Source organism: Vidua macroura, chromosome 13 (assembly GCF_024509145.1).
Source record: "Vidua macroura isolate BioBank_ID:100142 chromosome 13, ASM2450914v1, whole genome shotgun sequence".
Classification (NCBI taxonomy): Eukaryota; Metazoa; Chordata; class Aves; order Passeriformes; family Viduidae; genus Vidua; species Vidua macroura.
In genome coordinates, this window is record NC_071583.1 from 8498887 (window position 1) to 8517546 (window position 18660).

General features: G+C 43.4%; 1 protein-coding gene across 5 annotated transcripts in view; it reads left to right on the forward strand.

The window, feature by feature from the left end:
* Positions 1–18660, forward strand: part of FHIT (fragile histidine triad diadenosine triphosphatase) — a 525883-nt gene that overhangs the window by 428627 nt on the left and 78596 nt on the right. For all 5 annotated transcript variants that reach the window (XM_053989338.1, XM_053989336.1, XM_053989335.1 and 2 more), the window contains one exon: positions 13369–13437. In XM_053989338.1, the coding sequence (XP_053845313.1) occupies positions 13369–13437 (69 nt within the window). The remainder of the gene's footprint in view (positions 1–13368; positions 13438–18660) is intronic.

Sequence of the window (18660 nt, forward strand, 5' to 3'; positions counted from 1 at the left end):
GGGATGAGGCAGACCCAGACCAAACTGGGAGCTTTACTGGGGCAAGATCTCCTCTCCCCCAGCTCCTGCAATCTGCTCCTCCAGCTACAGAAGCAGCCCAATTAAAATTAGCAGCATTTATATCTTAGAGCAATGACAGAGAACTGCATATATGCCAAGAAAATAGAGATCACTCTGGTAATGAATCAAGAGTTTGCCACGATGGGCTCCTGACATTTTGCTGTTACACGTGTGCTGCAGAAAAGGTGCATTTGTCTTCACAGAGGCACAAAGTGATAATATGCTGCCTGCAACTTTTGAGAATGGTTTTTGAGTGCAGAGTTATGAAAGCTCCAGAAAATCTTATATGAGAAAAGCAGCTCTAGCTAGTCAGAGAGAGTTTCATTAAAGTTTCTTGCTGTTATTAGTTTTAAATTCACTTATGTCTCCTTCAGTTTCATTTCCGGAGGCACCTGCTCTGGTGGTTTTCTGGCAGAAACACTGCAGAGGGTGGGGAGTTTTAAGTGACAGGTTGCATATTCCTCCTTGGTCTCCTAGAATTGCCTTTTCTTTCCCCTCCAGTCATGCTAATTTACGCACAGCTTTCATAATGAAACTTGAGCAGGCATCCTTCCCCATCTGCCCCAATTCCCAGTCCTTTTCTGCTGCACCAGCCGAGTTGCCTGATTTCACAGAAGTGGAAACCGGGTGAGTGTTTCACACTTCACCCAAGGGGAGGCTGTGGGTCTGATCCTGCCACCTTCCATAGCTGTTCTGGCAAAGCACGGGGAAGGAGCTGAGCAATGTGCTCAGCCATTTGCAGGCTCCCTGCCCAGGCAGTGCTGTGCTCTCTGGCATCGCAGGGAGCCTCTTGCTCACCCGTTTCATGGTGGATTTAGGAAGAAGATCACAGTTTCATGGCAGTCATTCAGCAGCAGTGCCTGTGCTGCCGTGTCTCCGGAGGAAGCAATCGGATCAACTCCGTTAGTGCAAGGGATTAAAAGAAGCCAGATGCTCTCTTAATGGACAGACATACGGCGAAGTTGCGAACTTGGCCTTTTGGGGAAATTGAAAGCAGTTTAGTTCAGGTTCAGCTTAAAGGGTTGGGAAAGAAATTGTCTATTAGTGTCAAGCCAGGCTGACAGTGCACCCACACCGAGCTCGCAGATGCTCCGGAGCCGCCAGGCAGAGCCTCCGTTACCCTGCCGGGGACTGGGGCCGCCGCTCCTCGGCCTGGCAGCCACAACCCGGAGGGTCCTGGGCAGCATCTCCCGAGCCCAGCCCTCAGACTGAGCAGGCAGGGCACGTGTGTGCAATGTCAGGTCTCTGCAGTCCAAGGCAAACTCTGCAGTGCTGCTGTTTGCGCCTCAGCCAGCCAGCGCTGGGCTGGGAGCGCGGCAGGGGCAGGACTCGGCCACCTCAGCACCCTCCGGCCATCGCTTCTGGAGAACTGCACCAGCTTTAGGCCAACCAAATACCTTCCCAGCCCCCAGAGAAAAGGGAAAGGAGTCAGGTTGTGAGCCTGAGTTACAAGCTGCTCGCAGCTCTGATCCCAGGGCAGCAGATCAGCATTCAAGGCTGGTGGTGGAACTGTGCTGTAACCCCTCACAGGTAACCTTTGTGTTCAGTGAAAATCCAGGTTGTTCTGCTAGTCTTTTCCTAGTCCATGGAAAGGGAACAGATAATAGTGACTGCAGCTCCTTCTGTTTTCATTTTATTCTGTGAACAACCACTGTTCACAGAACAGTGAACAATCATAAGACTGCTATTAAAGTACAGTTTCAAGTTCTGCATGAAGTTACACTGTTTAAATTTATTTAAATTCCTTCATTACTAAATCCATCCTTCCTTCCTTCCTTCCTTCCTTCCTTCCTTCCTTCCTTCCTTCCTTCCTTCCTTCCTTCCTTCCTTCCTTCCTTCCTTCCTTCCTTCCTTCCTTCCTTCCTTCCTTCCTTCCTTCCTTCCTTCCTTCCTTCCTTCCTTCCTTCCTTCCTTCCTTCCTTCCTTCCTTCCTTCCTTCCTTCCTTCCTTCCTTCCTTCCTTCCTTCCTTCCTTCCTTCCTTCCTTCCTTCCTTCCTTCCTTCCTTCCTTCCTTCCTTCCTTCCTTCCTTCCTTCCTTCCTTCCTTCCTTCCTTCCTTCCTTCCTTCCTTCCTTCCTTCCTTCCTTCCTTCCTTCCTTCCTTCCTTCCTTCCTTCCTTCCTTCCTTCCTTCCTTCCTTCCTTCCTTCCTTCCTTCCTTCCTTCCTTCCTTCCTTCCTTCCTTCCTTCCTTCCTTCCTTCCTTCCTTCCTTCCTTCCTTCCTTCCTTCCTTCCTTCCTTCCTTCCTTCCTTCCTTCCTTCCTTCCTTCCTTCCTTCCTTCCTTCCTTCCTTCCTTCCTTCCTTCCTTCCTTCCTTCCTTCCTTCCTTCCTTCCCTCCTTACCTCCTTACCTCCTTACCTCCTTACCTCCCTACCTCCCTCCCTTTTGTTTCCTGAGCAGTTTCTCTATCATCAAGGTGTTGAGCTGCAGGCACAGAAGGCCATGCAAACAAGACCAAGGCAGATGCACAAGTTTTACACACTTTAATTAAGTTGTGGGGCTTTAGAGGAATTTGGCTCCAGTTTCTGATGCTTCCATGCCCTGTCTTCTGTTCCAGTGTGGATGCTAAATTGTGCAGAAATGGACCGTGACCTAACTTTCATGCCAGCTGATCTAGCTGTAGCTGTTTTTGTGTAACTAATTTAGAAAGATTGATTGTTGGTTAATTACATTAATGAACTGAACCAACATGGGCACAGACCAGAGCTCAGCAGTCTCCTAAACAGTCATTAAGAATAGACATCTATCTTTTTACCTGCTTGTACAGCCTCCTGTTGGGTGGCAGAGTGTGTGGAATCGCAATTCTGAAGGTTAAATGACTTAGGGACGTAATCACAGACTGTTCACCTCTGCTCCCCCCTGCCCATATGGCCCTGCTCATCACAGTCAAAGTCCATTTGGACAAAGTGTCTGTTGAAAGGTCTCCAGGACAGCAAGTCTGGTGGTTTCAGCTGGCTTCCTGGCAAATGCCAGTGTGTGTTACAAATCCACCAAAGTTCCCTGTTGAAAGGAATCTGTGGATTTAAACAATTTTGAAATAACTTCTTTCCCAATTAGGGTAATTCATGTTTATCAAGGTGAAAGTGTACTAAGCAGAACAGTTCAGTCTTCTCTCTTGCCAGCTCATGAATATGAAGAAAGATTGAATCAATAATACATTTCTCTAATTAAACTGGTAAGTTAAAATGATTGAGTTCTTGTTTTAGCAGCTGGTCAATGGAAGATGCATTTCTGCGTGTTTATCAGTGTTGGCCTTGCAGCCATTCACCACACTTAGGTGGGAGCTCTGCAAATATTGCCTGCCACACAAGGTCTTACAAAAGTACTCTAGGAAGTTAATAAAATGTTTGAGAGAGGGATATTGGTACAATTTCTAAGCTAACTTGAAAATATTACACAGTGAATGAAGGCAATGGAGTGCATTTTCTGTGCATTCTATTGGTGAAGTTTGGTTAAGTCTGTGGACATACTATTATCCATCCTTTGCCATTACTAACCCATCTGTTTGCCAGATTTAGTCAAACCAGGAAGGACTTCAACTGGAGTTAATAAGTGTGTTGCCACTGGCTTGAGCAGAAAGAGAACTGAAGCAGGGCTGGATATTATGAAGGACGGTGAGAAAAATCCTAGTTATTTGGGAAGATAAGAATGACAGTATTTTTGCACTGGTAGCCTGGGGGAAGATGTTTGTCTGTAGAGGCTGTTGTCAGAATCTTCAAAGGTGTCAGTGCTGCTACCACAGTGTTCTGCAAAGCCTGATCCAACAGCTGCTGGAACCAAGGAGTTCTTGCAGGGATTTCAGTCCCCTTTGAGTGATGTTGTAGGTGGCCTAAGAAGTCTGATTTTCAAAGAGGCTTTTTTGTATCCCAAATTCAACACTGATTGGGGGAAGTAAGTCAAAGAAAAGTGGGATTGACCTGCAGTCATATGCTACAGGCTGAAAATCTGCTTTCTTCATTTTCAGCTCCCTCACTGATATGTCATTGAAATGGTTTGAGGTGACAAGGGTGGAGACTTAATGCTGAGGGGTTTTTGGAGACTGCTCCATTCCCCATTGTCCCAGAGGCTTCTGTGGACTGCTGAGGGGTGAACACCTGGGTGGTTGCACAAGGGATTTCAGGCATTGGCTCATGACATCTTAAAAATACTTTAAATGAGAGGCAAAGAAGTTGTGAAACTACACGTATGCAAATAGCATTAAATTATGGTTTTATGTAAGATCTTATATTTCAAGCTAATTGAAAGACAGGGGCCACTGCTGCAGGAGAAAAAATATGAAAAGAAAACTATACTGAAACATAAAAGTGTTTCTGATCAAGTAAAATTCTGTTTCTGTTGAATGTTTTATTTTGTTCCAGTCACATAAATTACCATCTTTGAAATACTAAAACTCCCACAATCAGCTTTTTATAACAGAAAATAATTTACATTTAAAAGGTTTAACTGAAGCAGCTAAACCTTAGTGATGAATGTGCACATTTGGCAATAAAACAGGGAAATAGCCCATGTTTTGGAACCCATAGCTGCTATATATAATTTTAATATTATAAAGAACTAAATACAGTCTAGTGAGTGCTACAGGTATGCACTGAGATATTTGCTAGTTCCTGGGAAATGTATTCTTAAAGGTATATAGTACTGACACAGAGCCTTGGAAATCTCCTTTAGCACTGATGGAATCTGTTTTGAGAAGCAGCTTGGCTTGAATGCATTTCATCCTCCACAGAAACTTATGAACTTGGTCACATTGCCATCATCAGAAACCATTTCTTTCTCAGTGCAGTAGCAGCTCTCTTCTATCTTGTGGTGGGCTGACCCTGGCTGCAGACCAGGTGCCCACCAAAGTCACTCTATCAATCCCCTTCCTCAACTGGACAGAAGGGAGAAAATACATCAAAAGGCTTGTAGGTAGAGATAAGGATAGGGAGAGCTCAATCACCAATTACTGTCATCAGCAAAACGGACCTGACTTGGGGAAATTCATTTAATTTATTACCAATCAAATCAGAGTAGGGTAATGAAAACTAAAACCAAATCTTAAACCCACCTTCCCTCTACTCCTCCTTTCTTCTCAGGCTTGACTGCACTCCTGTGTTCCCTCCCTCCTCCCTTCCAGTGGCACAGGAGGATGGGGAATGGGGGCTGTGCTAAATTCATCCTACTTGTCTCTGCTGCTCCTTTCCCCCACATGGGCAGGACTCTTCATGCTGCTCCCATGCTCCAGTGTGGGATTCCCTCCCACAGGAGACCAGTAAACCTGCTCCAGCATGGGCTCCCCATGAGATCTCAGCCTTCTTTGAGCATCTCCTGACCCACTGTGATCCTCCATGGGCTGCAGGGGCACCGCTCCCTCTCCACGTTTTGCACCAGGGGCTGCAGCAGCTCCTGCTGCTGCTCTGCCTGGAGCAGCCTCTGCCCCTCCTGCTCTGACCTTGGTGTCTGCAGGGCTGTTTCTCTCACATCTCACTTTTCTCTCTGGCTGTAGTTGCTTTTGCACGGGGCTTTTCTCACCTCCTCAAATCTGTTTTCCCAGAGGCCCCACCCCTGCTGGTGATGGGCTCAGCATTGGCCAGTGGTGGATCCATCCTGGAGCCACTGGCATTGGCTCCATTGGACATGGGGAAAGTTTCTGGCAGCTTCTCACAGAAGCCACCCCTGTGGTCCCCTGCTACCAAAACCCGGCTACAAAAACCCAATACACATCTTTAAATAATGAAAGAGGAGACAGAGACAGTATTTTCATTCTGCAGGAACCTTGTAATCATCCTAGAAGAGATTGCAGCAGTTGTCTAAAAGGACCACAAAATAGCCACAAAAATTAGAAATAATGATTTCCCTCTCAGAATAACTGGTATGTAAGGCTTGTCTTCCCCCTGTCACATACATTCCTGATTTATCTTCTCTTTGTCTCCCCTACTCCCTGCATTAAAGGAGGAGTGGGCCATTGCTGCTATAATGCTCTTATTCCCTGCTCAAGCAGAGAAGATATATTTCAGTTTTATGTTTTCCTCAAATGTACTCAGACATATGGAAGAAATACCTTACAGGTGTTTGTATTCTTGTAGAGACTCCAGAGAATTGAAAACCCTCTGTATTCCAACAATAATCTTCCCATTGACCTAGTGTGCTTTATATCTCATGTGGGAGACTAAGTCCTGCCATTACTGGAGTCGGAGAGAAAACGGGTGGAAGTCTCAGCAAAGTGGGGATGAGACCCTGGGTGTTAATTGTGGGGCTGCAGGGCCCCATGGTGGGAGCAGCTGTGCCCAGCTTTGTACAGAACTCGGCCCACTCTGACCCAGCCCTATGTTCCTTGGCAAGATTTGCCTGCGGAATTTGGTCCTTCCTCTTATTAATATCAGAAAGTGAATTAGCTTTATGTAACCCTCCATATCAGACCTTTCAGGGGTCTCCTATCCTTTTAATTTAGCCTGGGTCTCTGAGGGAAAAACCCAGTAAAAACACACCGGTGTGGTGATTGGTAAGCACATTTTATATAATTACAGTGTTGGCATCTCAGGGGGAAAATGAAAGTTTGTGCTGTCCCTTTAACAGGACAATTTGATAATCCTCTTAGCATTTTCTCTTTTGGCTGATAATATTTCACACAATTTTACTTTGTAAAATATTCCTAAAGGGAGGCTTAAGCAATAATGCACAGATTATGGAAATGACTCTCATTAAATATAGGCAGAGACTTCAGCAAAGCCATGAACTGCTTCAAAACATGTAACCCCCATTAGGAGCTTCATTTAAATGTTTATTCACAGAGCAGTAAATGTTTATTATAGAACATTTTATTGAAACATAAATTAAAGAACCCTAATTATACATATCACAAGTATTCAAAAAATATGCATTTATCAAAACTTAACTAAAGATCAGAGGTGAGGGGAAATGCAGTTGTGCTTTCATTTGCATCTCAGAAACACCAAATTTGCATAAAAATACCTGGACAAAGTGCCCCTGAGGGAAGGCAAAGGCACAGGGCCTCAAGGCAGGTGCTCTCCAGCTATCCCTGAGCATGTGCCACCTTCCAAATTAACTTCAGAGGCACCTTCACTGCCATTCCCATCTTTAAAAAAGGCTGGGGATTGGCAGGATTTTGGGTTGTTTCTGCAGAGTAATGGTTGCTGCTCCTGCAGGTCTGCCCATCCTTCCCCGTGAGTGTTGTCGAGGGGATGGACAATGGATAATGGCAGGTGATGGTCCTTGGCCTGACCTTCCTACCACCATGCGTGGACCCTCATTCCTATACTTGCAGATCAGCTTGGAGGTCAGGAAATGCAACTTCAAAGAATCAATCAACCTTTTTTTTTTTCCCAATTAGTTTATTCCTTTGCTGCCTTTCAGAGGATCTCTTAAGAGATGTCCAAAGAGATGTACATTTGGATCACCACTTCCAACAAACAGGCTTATTACCCTCATTATTGTGCCGGTTTTCTTGGGTTTGGGGCTGAAGGGGAGGGCTTGGCACTTCTCTTGCAAATGCTAAAGTTGCCTTCAGCCATGGAATTTATAAGTACAGATATCAAGTGGGTTAAAAAAATCATTCTGTGCTTGTTTTCATGAGGTCTACATCCCTTTTCTAGCTCACCCACAGCTCATTGACATATGCATTATTTATTGAGAATGCTGAATCTGCACATTTCTCAACCTACACGTTTAAAGATGCATTCTGCTGCAAGTCCCCCACTTGGTTTGACTTCTGATACATTTGCAAACTCTCTTAATTTTTGTTGCTTTCCAAAGTACCTGTTTTCTGTGCTGAGCAAGTATCTTGATAATTACTCTTCCAGAGGCAAATCCATGGCATAAGTGTTGGTAGGGATCATTGCAAAGCTTTATTTTCCTCCTAAGGGTGCATTTACAGTGTTCACAGTGTGATGTAAATTTACACAAGTGTCAAAGGGCCCTCACACTCCAGCTTGGTAGCACATGGACAGCCTGTGTGACCTTCTCTCCCAAGACTTGTTCCAGTTTCTTGTTTTCTTTCTTTGCAGTCTCTTTCTGTGCAACATTTTTGATTCACAAAATTTTGAGCACTGCCTTTGTTCTATCAACAGCTTCAACCCTCCCTGTTTTCCAGTGGCTCTTCTAGTCCATCCTCACATCTGTCTCTGCTGTTGCCCCTGCTGCTGCCTTGGGCTTTCTGAGACAGGCATGGATTTCCCTGTCCTTCCCTTGCAAGCATCAATCTGTTCCCCTGCACATCCTGCTCTCGAGCCTGGCAGTCTGTGCCGCTCTTTCCATCTGTACCGCGTCCTTATGCTTCTCACGATAGCAGAAAAGCAAACCTCAGTTTTGGGTTTAAATAAGCCACAGCCAGAGGTGCTACAGGGGTGTGCACCAGGAGGTGCAGCCTCCCTGGATTTGGAGCAGTCCTCACCCCCAGCACAGCAGAGCTGCCAGCTGGGGAGGAGATGCCCAGGGCCTGCATCTGTGCAGCCTCGTGCGCAAGGCTTTAGTAAAGCTGGAGAAGAAAGCATTGATTCCAAGAAATGGGGCAGTTTTGTAGGAAAGGAATGGTTTCAAGCAGTTTCCTGTCATGTTTTATTATTTATAAAAATTAACTCCTTTAAAGTGGTCTGTCTTTGACTAATTTTGAACTCCTGAAATGAGAAAAAAACCCACGACTAATGCAGGCAATAATTTTGAAGGCTGTGAAAATTGAGTGTTTTAATTGTCCAAAACTCTTTTCCTAATGTTGGATAGGACTTTAAAAAAATTTTAATTTGTTTCTCCATCTCAAATCAATTTAGGACTTGGAAAAACATCAAGAATACATAAATACTGAATAGAAACTGTTTTCCCACAAAGTGTCTCTGCCAGGACTTGCAGGTTAAGGGCCCTGGAAGTGGGCTTTCAGTGCCTAAAAAGAGCAGTTGTACCTCTTAGCCACAGGTATGCCTGTGGCTGGTGACATGCTGGATTTTCAGGGGCAGCAGAGGGAGAGCTTCCCGCTAATGAGCTCTGGATATACAGGCAGGGCTTTCCATGGAATAACTTTGCAACAGGGACAATTGAGCAGTTAATCAAGAATAGCAAACAAGGGCTCCATGGAAGCCCAGTTTACAGAGAGGACAAAATTGCCCTATTTTTCATGTGGCTATCTCTGTATTATGGTTGATTTTCTTTATCACCCACTAACAGTCTTACTTGGAGAATGGTTATTAGTTTGGAATTTCTACAGTTAATCTGGTAGTTTAGAAGAAGCATTATCACAACCTCCCATAGGAAGCCCCTGTCTCTGTAATGGACAGGGTACTTTGCAGCAAGTGAGGACTTATCTGAGAGCCACCATCCCTTTTCCCAGTGAACTGGCTGGTGAGTGTCTCCTGGCCAGCTGGTCTTGCTGCCTGGAGCTGCTGATTCCCTTCCTGCCCTTCCTCCTGCCTGGCCACATCAGAGCAGGTCACAGCTTTTCCTGTCCTGCTGCACCATGAGACCGTGGAAACCCACAACTGCCAAGCTTTGATGTAGAAAAAATGAAAAGTAACAAGGGGAAGGATTAAGCTGCTGAAAGGCATCTGGTTTTGCTGCATGAAGGCACAGGACAGGCATGTTCTGCTTTTGCAGATGTGGGGGGAACAGCCCTTCCTCTGCCAACGCTGTGGCAGCCCCCCCCGTCCTCAGGGTTGCGTGCCCTTTTGCCAGCTTTTTTGTATTCATGCTGTAAGAACATTTATTGCTAATAAACCCTGGGTGCTGAGCAGCTCATGTACACACTATTATCTCCCTTTCAACTGGAAGCTGAGCTCTGTTGCTCTGCAAACCAGCACAGCAGCTGAGTGAACACAACATAATGTCCATGAATTATTGCAGGCAACGCCCATGTCCTCCCCAGTGGTGTGTGGCAGGGTCATCTGCTCTTCACTATTCTGTTCTACCTGGGAAATCTCTTTCAGTGGCTATTTTTGTCTAGTATTTGCACTTTAAACCCAGTGCAGTGGTGACACATTGGTTTTTTGACCATAATTCAGTATATAAAACCAGCCGTAAGCAGGAACATTGCTTTCTGCATGGCCTTGAGTGCTGAAGTAAAACTCACCTGACCTGAATGCTTGTTTCTCCAACAACACAAGCTCCAGGTCTTTTGGCTGAGACTTTCTGGGCATTTTGGAGCCCTGGTTCACTGGAGAGCAGCTTTAGTCTTGTAATCCCACAAATGCCCGTGATGCGGCCAGATTTTGTTTGCATCTGACATATTTCAGTCAATTGCAAATGTTTTTTTTTGGATGTGCAAGTTTTTGTTTTGCTTAAAAAACAAATTAAAGGAAACAACTTTAATTTGTGGGCACCTTGAAGTTATTTTTGCTACTGCCATTTAGGGAGACTGCTCTGTAGCCAGCAAAATACTGAGACATAAACAAAACATCCAGGATGTAAATATTCCCACTGAACCAATTCACAGGCTGGAAATGAAGCTGGTGCTTAAGTGCCTTGGTGGATTGAGGTTTTAGCAGTAACAAATAGTACTAAGGAGCAAAAATCATCAATTAAAGATCTAATGAATCAAAATATCAGCCACTCTGAGTTGAGAAGGGCAGAAGCTGAAAGGCAGATTAGAGAAGGTGTGAAATCTCCCTGCTCAGTGTTTCTGACTGTGTGGTAGCCACAGCTCTGCTCTGCTTGTATTTCTTGGTAAAACTGAAGAGAAGGGAAATATGTGAGACACTGCTGCTGATCCTGTTTGTTTCTGTTATACAAACAGTGGGGAGAATCCAGATATTTATTTCTTTTCCATACACAGAATTAAAAAAAAAAAAAAACACCAAAAACGGATGACTGGAAAAATTACTCTCCTTTAAATTGTTGTTACCTCAAACCTTGGCTATATTCATTGGTTTTGTGATACAGTTGATGGATTCTGCTATGCAGCCTGGCAGTGTGTGAGAACATAATGCATGTAGTAAAGGTGACTAACCCCTGACAACATCCCCACCAATGCCAAGTGGCCCATATGCTGTCATAAACACTTTTTATTCTTTTTTTTTTTTTTTTTTCACGCTGATCATAAGAGCCCATTTTGGGTAGAAGATCACATTAGGCTCATTCATTACCTGCTGTGCTGGTCTGTGCATCTGCAGTGCAGCATCTCTGCACTGAGCTTTGGGCTCATCCCTGCGTGTTTTCTCATATTCCAAATCGTCTGTTACGGATATACACAGATCTTCTCCTGTGTGTGTCCTGGAGCATTCTGCACCACAGATAAAAATTATGCTTAAAGGTGGCTAAACTTCTGGGGAATATGGTTGTTGATAGCTGATGTTAGGTTTTATATATATCGTCAAGAGAAATTCCTGCAAATTGATACTTGTAGCAAAACTATCATTTCTTGTAGCAGAAGAGAAGGAAACTGACTGGCAGAGGAACTGACTCTATTCTTATGAATAAATTTAAAATCTAATGAGAACAACAGGTGTGAGACAGTAGTGAAATTTTATAGTATCCCTGCAAACTTGAATCTACACTTTTATTTTTCTTGAAGGTCTGTCCAAAAGCAAAATTTCAGGCCTAGGGCTACTGAAGACCATCTTTAAAGTTGCTTTGTGATTTTGAGCAATACATCATACGAGCAGTGATGTTCAAATGATACATTGCACTAATACATCACAGGAGCACTTTCTCTCTTATGATATATTAGTATAATACACTATCAGAACACTATCACTGATATATTACCCAAAAACACAGTTTCTGACCCTCCAGATTCACCCTCATCTCTAGTCTGAATACACTGAAAGCTGTGGATAATGATAAGAATAAGAAATCACATATTTGGTTTCTCTAGGGTAAAGCTGAGAAAAAAAAATAGTGTGGTATTTGGAATATTTCATTAACTGAAACATCCTTGTGTTTTCATTTTATTCACTGAGCAAATGTTATTATGAATAGAAGCTAACACAATATAGGCATGTTTGAATTTTCTTACAAATAGCCTAAGCAAACCTTTTTTGATTTCATATTTCATTTTAGACTTAAGCCATATTTTGAGAATGTTTCCATGAGGTGCAGGAGTTTCAGCTGATTTCTACCTCATCAAATTGAATCAGGTGCAAGCTATCTAAATTCTATGCAAACCATTTGGTGCTGTTTCTGATGCAGTCAATTTTTAAAAAAAGATTTAGGCACCATTTAAAAAGATCTGAAGATGCATAAATGTGATCTATCACTCAGATTATTTGCTGCCTTTCCTCACTTGGGTGTTGGGGTTTTTTTCCCTGAAGAATTATTCTCAGTTGTTTTTCTATACTCAAGAGTGAATGACAAAGGGAAAAAGAGAAAAGAATGCATTGCAATGTTGTTAGTAGCTGAACTTACTGCAGAAAAGTATTTTTCCCAGTAGAGTTTGGGTCTTGAGGACCTTGCATTATCCTTCCTTTATGGTATGAACAGAGTGTCAGAAAAAAAGAAAAAAAAAAGGTAATAGTAATAACACAACACTAAGGTGCCAAGTCATATATTTGTGTTCTTTTGTTTGTTTTCCCCAGATCTCATCAGCACTTTTGACAAAAACACGTCACTATTCACCTCCTTCCCAAACTGGGTAACCCAAATCTGCCTGTGCAGCTCAGTCCTCAGCTCTGCTACCCCGTGGGCAATGGCCCTGTGCCAGGAGAGGGACACACTTCAGGCTCAGCCAAACTGGGCTCATAATCCTTGTGCCTCACAGGTTTTGGCCACCTGGCACTCTGTCCCTGCAGGTGTGTCCCCAGCATGAGTCTTGTGCCCCACAGGCTTGTTTGTTGTATTTGGGCTACAGCCTCCAGGGAGGAAAGGAAGCATTAAAGTCTTTTTAACCTTGTGAGAGGCATTGTCCTCTTCTGCCAGCCCTTCTGCCCATGTGCTATCCGTGGTGTGGCAGCAGCTCCTCTGTCCCCAGACAGGGAGCCCTGAGCCCAGGCTGCCCACACGAGCTCTCCACTGCATCCCATCTCCAGCACCTTCTTATTCCCCCCTATTCCAAAGACACAACACTCAGCTCCAAGGGACATTGTTATTTCAAAGCTGTGGCTAAATATGTCTCTGACTGACAACTATGAATAATTCCACAGAGCGCCTAAACTTCCAGGCATTTCACTCTGAAGCTCATATAATACACCAGGGCTGCTCTCTCATGTTTTTCATCTTTTATATTCTCCAAAGCGTTGAGATACAGTTATGGAACAGGTCAATGTATTTTCCTCTGAATATAATGCTGTGGGAGCCTGTGCACGGTTACTTGTGTGTGTTGAGAATAATGCTGACAGTTCAGAAAAGAGAGTCATGAACTTGATAATCACCATTATTTTGTTTCACGTTTTCAGCATGTTCATGTCCATGTGCTGCCAAGGAGGGCTGGAGACTTCAGCAGGAATGACGATGTCTACGAGGAGGTAAGAGTTACACTCCATTTCTTCTTCAGAGTTGGTTTTGCTTTTATTAAATTGCTTTAATGGTTCCAGCACTCCCATGGGTGGAGGGATGGGATCTCTGCATTTTTATTGCTTGCAAAGATCCTGTGACAGCACCAAGATCTGTACTGGGATTTCCTTGTGAGCTCCCTCTCTGAGGGAGGATACAGTTGACACTTTTGGTACTTCAGTCTGTCACTGCACACAGGGTGCATCTCCACAAATAATTGTGTTCTCTTAGTTTGAGGGCACAGGGAAAAAGGGTGACAACATGGTCAGCCTGGCATGCAGGGATGGTGTCCTATGCCGGCTGCTCGCCTGGGGTGCCAAACCTCCCCCTTCCAACCAGAGAAAACACAGGCAGCTTGTTACAGCTGAATCACAAATTGCCTTCTGGCCTGATTTTTGTAGGGCTCTGCTCAGCTCTGGACAAATCACATTGTAGCCCCAAAGATGGAAATTAAAGAGCAACTTGCATATAGATGGAATATCTGCATGTGTGCAGATTGTGCAGCAGAGCTCGGCTCATGAGCTGTTCCAGTGTGACTGAATCACTGGCTTTTGTTTAAATGAACAATTGTACTGGCATTAACAAAAAGTTTTTCCCCAGTTTGACAGCTGTCATAATCATTCTATGAAAAAATCTCACTATTGTTAATTTTACGGCTTGTTCTTTGTGGGTTTGGTAGGATCCTCTATCTGAAATATGACATCTCCTTCTCTTTCTGAAAGTAATTAATATAAACTTGTTCACTGCTACTGCAACACCATCTGCTTGAAAGACACATCGTGACATTTTCTGCTTTTGTATTTTTTCCTTTGTGATATCTACATGATGACAAGTCCCCACTCACAAAAAAAAATGGTGGAGTGTTTTAAAGTTTTTCAATTACTTAAATATGCAAAAAATGGAGAAGAAAGCATATTACTGACAAGTGATATGAAGTGTAGTGCCTGAAAACTCCACTAGTAAGGATAAAACCTTAATGAGACTGCTGAGCAAGGAGATCCAATGAAAGTAAATGATGGCAATCTTTGCTGGTGTGGTGGTTAAAAGCAGTTGAATGAGGCAAAAGTTAACACCAAAAGGGTTGTCAGGCACTGGAAGAGGCTGTTCGGGGAAGTGGTGGAGTCACCATCCCTGGAGGTATTTAAAAGATCTGTACCTGGGGCTCTCAGGGGTGTGGGCTACTGATGGGCTTGGCAGTGCTGGGTTGATGGATGGATTCAGTGATCTTACAGGTGTTTTCCACAGAAATGATTGTATGGTTCTATGATCTTTTCCTTTTCAAACGTGTTAAGGGGTTTCAGATGCTGCATCAACCAATCAAATCTCTTTCAGTTTCTCTCATATTTACAATTCCATTTGCTTCTTCTTTAACACAATTATTTCTCCCTTGCTATAGCTAAACAGAAAGAGGCTAAAACTCTAATGAACTAGGCTGTATATTTAGTGTTGTTAGATGCAAAAGGGTGGCAAATTGGAGAAGAATTTCTTTTTTATTTTGTCATTTCCAATTACAGCAATTGTAGGTGTTGCTTTTAGCAAACAGGAAGCATAAATATTTAGACATAGATGTGATAATGTATCTTTTAGCAGAAGAATGTACAGCCTCAGAGTCTAACTAGCTATTCTTGAGCACCACAGAGCTAACATGCTTTTGTACAGACTGTAGCTGAAGAAAGATTTAATTTTTTTTAGGATGCCAGGGAAATAAAAACACATTTGCTGCTATAAAAAGTTTGGTGCCGAGTTCTATCACTGTCTGGATTGAGGATGGAGGGAGTTAAGAAATTTGCTATCACAGGTGAATAAAGCTATTTTGAAAAATGAAAAGGGGACAAATTATTGAAAATACAGCTGACTTTGGAAATAATTTGGAGCTTATGTCAGTACAGCAAAAACATTTTGATATAATGCATCTCTGTGTGATGTCAGCAAGTCATCTCCTTTTGACAAGAAGATACTTTAAAAGATTTAGGAAGATATGTAGATCATGGTGGGGCAACAGGCTGGAAATCAACAAGGGATAAAGTACCATTAGGTGAGATGTGGGTGCTGGAGAGAGCTTTAAATCTATTTTTCATGAAATTTGTACTTTAAAAATCCAAAACCCGTTTGTAAAAGATACTTCATTTCCATGTATTTGAGTGATAGATGGAGTTGTAGTTTAGGCAGCAAAGACCACCTTCTGAAATCATCCCAATGGCCTTTTCCTTGTAAAATGTGACATGGAGGCTGATCAGCCTCCCTCAAACAGTCTGTGCAATTGTAAAGCACACCGAGGAGAAATTGTGCATATTGCAGTGCTTGGTTTAGCTAGCACAGCTCAAGGTTTAACAGCAACTGGGAGCAATTTTCACAGGCTCCAGGCCTCAGCTCTGGCTCAACATGTCTTTTGCAAAGCCCTTCCTATCTGTAAGCGCCTTTGAGCTCTCCAAGCCCTGCAGTTGTCATCTGTATATGCTCAGCAGATTGCTGATAAATCCCATTGCTCTTCGTGTCTGACAGTGAAAGGAATGCCCAGATGCTGAGGCATCACTCCTCTTAGGAGTCTTCTAGAATTGAGACAACTAGAAAGTGCTTGCAGTTTCTCACTGTGTGTTTAATTTCTCCCATTCAGTTTTGGAGTCACCACTCATGTGATGGAAAAGGCAGAAGAAAGCATATCAGGTTGTTCCCTGCTTAGTCTGCTTACTGGGCTCTGAGATCTTCAGGCTTTTGGCTCTGAAGCTCTGACACAGCCCTGTCTAAAGCAGTTTTATGTGTAAAGAGTATAATTAAAGGTAAGGTATTTCTTAGCACTTGTATTTTAATCAGCTATCTGAAGGACACAAATGTCTGTTGATATCTTGATATATTTTTAGAACTGTGTTAGTCGAAAATTAATTGTAGAAGGAATAAAACAGGGTCTGACACTGATTTCACAGCACCTTCTCTAAGGCATTCCTTGGTAGAACGTGTCACTTAATATTTTAGGGTTTTTTACCTCAGTGCATATGAAAGAAGTCACTGTGTGATTTTTCCAAGATACAAAGAGAATCACTAATAGTAAAAAAACATCTGCATTTAATATTTTAGATGTATTTCCTTTGCATCTTTGCAGGGCTATTTCTTGGAAGGGTATTTCCTGGGAAGTGTTAGTTATTCACTCTCTGGGCTCACTGTAGTGGAAAGCTAAAGCTATAGTTTATCAGTTCTTACATTTCTCTGCAATTATTTGAAGCTTAATCCTGCAAGTGTGCGCCTGCCAAAGTTAAATTGGTATTACAGGATTTTTTATAGGACCAGGCCCTTCATCTTTTACTATTGCTAGATTATTTTTCTCATCTTCATCTTGAGTAGTTCTTATTCATTGATTCTTTATTTCTTGGACAGCAGAACAATAGCAGCTAAATATTAGGAAAACCTTCAGTTAGAATAACTCTTTATACCTCTGTATTTTCTGTTTGGTTTGAAAGAGATTATATTTCACATTAATTAATCAAGGAACTTAAAAGCCTCTTATGAAGTAGTTGCTTGCTTCGAAGTAGATGAGTTCTTTGCTACTATAAGGGCATGTCACAGTGACTGATAAGAATTTGGTATGAAAGAACATCTTTACTGTAGAACAGCCCTCAGTGTTGCAGTCAGCACAAGTACTGCAGTTGTTGGAGGTCATCATGTCCAAGACATTCAAGAACATTATCCTGAAAAGTCTTGGCACTTCCAGGCATTTGTGGGCAGCCCTCATTCAGTGGGTGTTTGAAAAGTCCATAGCACAGCCTGTCCCTGGTCTCCACTGAGTGGTTAGCCATTACTGCAATATAAATAACATTCATCATCCTTTAGGCTGGCAGGTAATAGCTGTACTGGGCCAGAGACAATGGGGATCTCTCAGAAAGGAAGACTCAATCAAAACTCTGCACTCCTGTTATGAGTGCTGACCTCAATAAGTTAATTTTGAGGCTGACAGACTCGGATGGGCAAGGGCAGCCTGGCCTCTCAGTGAAACCCTGAGCATCCCTGGCATGCTGAGGTGAGTTCTGTGGTGCACACCCCTGTTCCTCCCCACATTCTGTGTTTCACCTGGTGCCTGCAGCCTCCTGTAACAGATGCAGCTGCCATAGCAATGCACATCCAGGGCTGTGCACACAGGGCAAAGAGTGCCCAGCTCCTTTCCAGCCTTGCTCTCGTGCCCTCCTTGTCTGCAGTTCCCAGCCTAGACTGGAGAGCACTGGAAAGGGGGAAAGTGTGAAAGAGGGAGGTTAACCCAAACCCCTGTGTCCCCATCCTCCTCTGCCTGCCAGACCTGCATCATGGATCTCTTCTAATGAACCTGAGTGAAACTTCCTACTGTGAGTTCTTCAGTAATTTATGAAATTTTGTAAAAAGCCAGCAAAAGAATTTGCTTCATGCTATCCTCCTTCCCCTCTGGCATTCAGGCAGGCAGTGAGAGACTCACTTAGGAAAAGATACTTTGACTTAGTGATCTCATTCAGCACGTTATGCTAAATCATTTCAGCAAGAATATCTATTAGTAATCATTTCCAGTTCCAGGAAGGATGAAGGAGGCATTTTGGCATATGAGTCAAGAACCTGCTGGGCTGTTTCTTCAGGCTGGCAAAACAGGGGAACCGTGGTGAATTCAGAAGTTTAGTCAAACAAGCCTTAAGTTTAATTCTCCCTGAATGGCTTTGACTGTGACATGCCATCACTCCGAGCTGCAGACAGCATCCTGACTGCTGCTGGGCACTGAGCCTGGCACAGGGCTGGAAACCTGCACAGCTGCACCGAGCTGCTTAAAGGGCTTAAAGGTAAGGTATGAAGTAAAAAGATAAATAAGCCCTCATCCAGGTCCTGCGAGACAAAATGGAAAGATGCCCAACAGCTCCTGTGAGCATCAGATTGAGCTATTCATGAAAATTAATGGCATGCAGAGCTAATAGGCTGTTCCTTGGCCTCGGAATGATATTGTACCTTCTGGGAACATATTGTAGCCTGCTGGGACATCAGTCTGCTGTGTCTGAACTCCCTTGGGGCCAGACCCTGCTCTCTCTGCACCCTGCATGGTTAAACCCATAGAAAAGGATGGAAGCAGCACAGAATCTAAGTAGTTTTGTGGGATGTTTTTTTAAAGCTCTGGTTTTCCCAGGTACAAGTTTATTTCCTGATCTCCTGATGCAGCAGCAAATAAATTCTTTCTATTAGGCTTCAGATTTTAC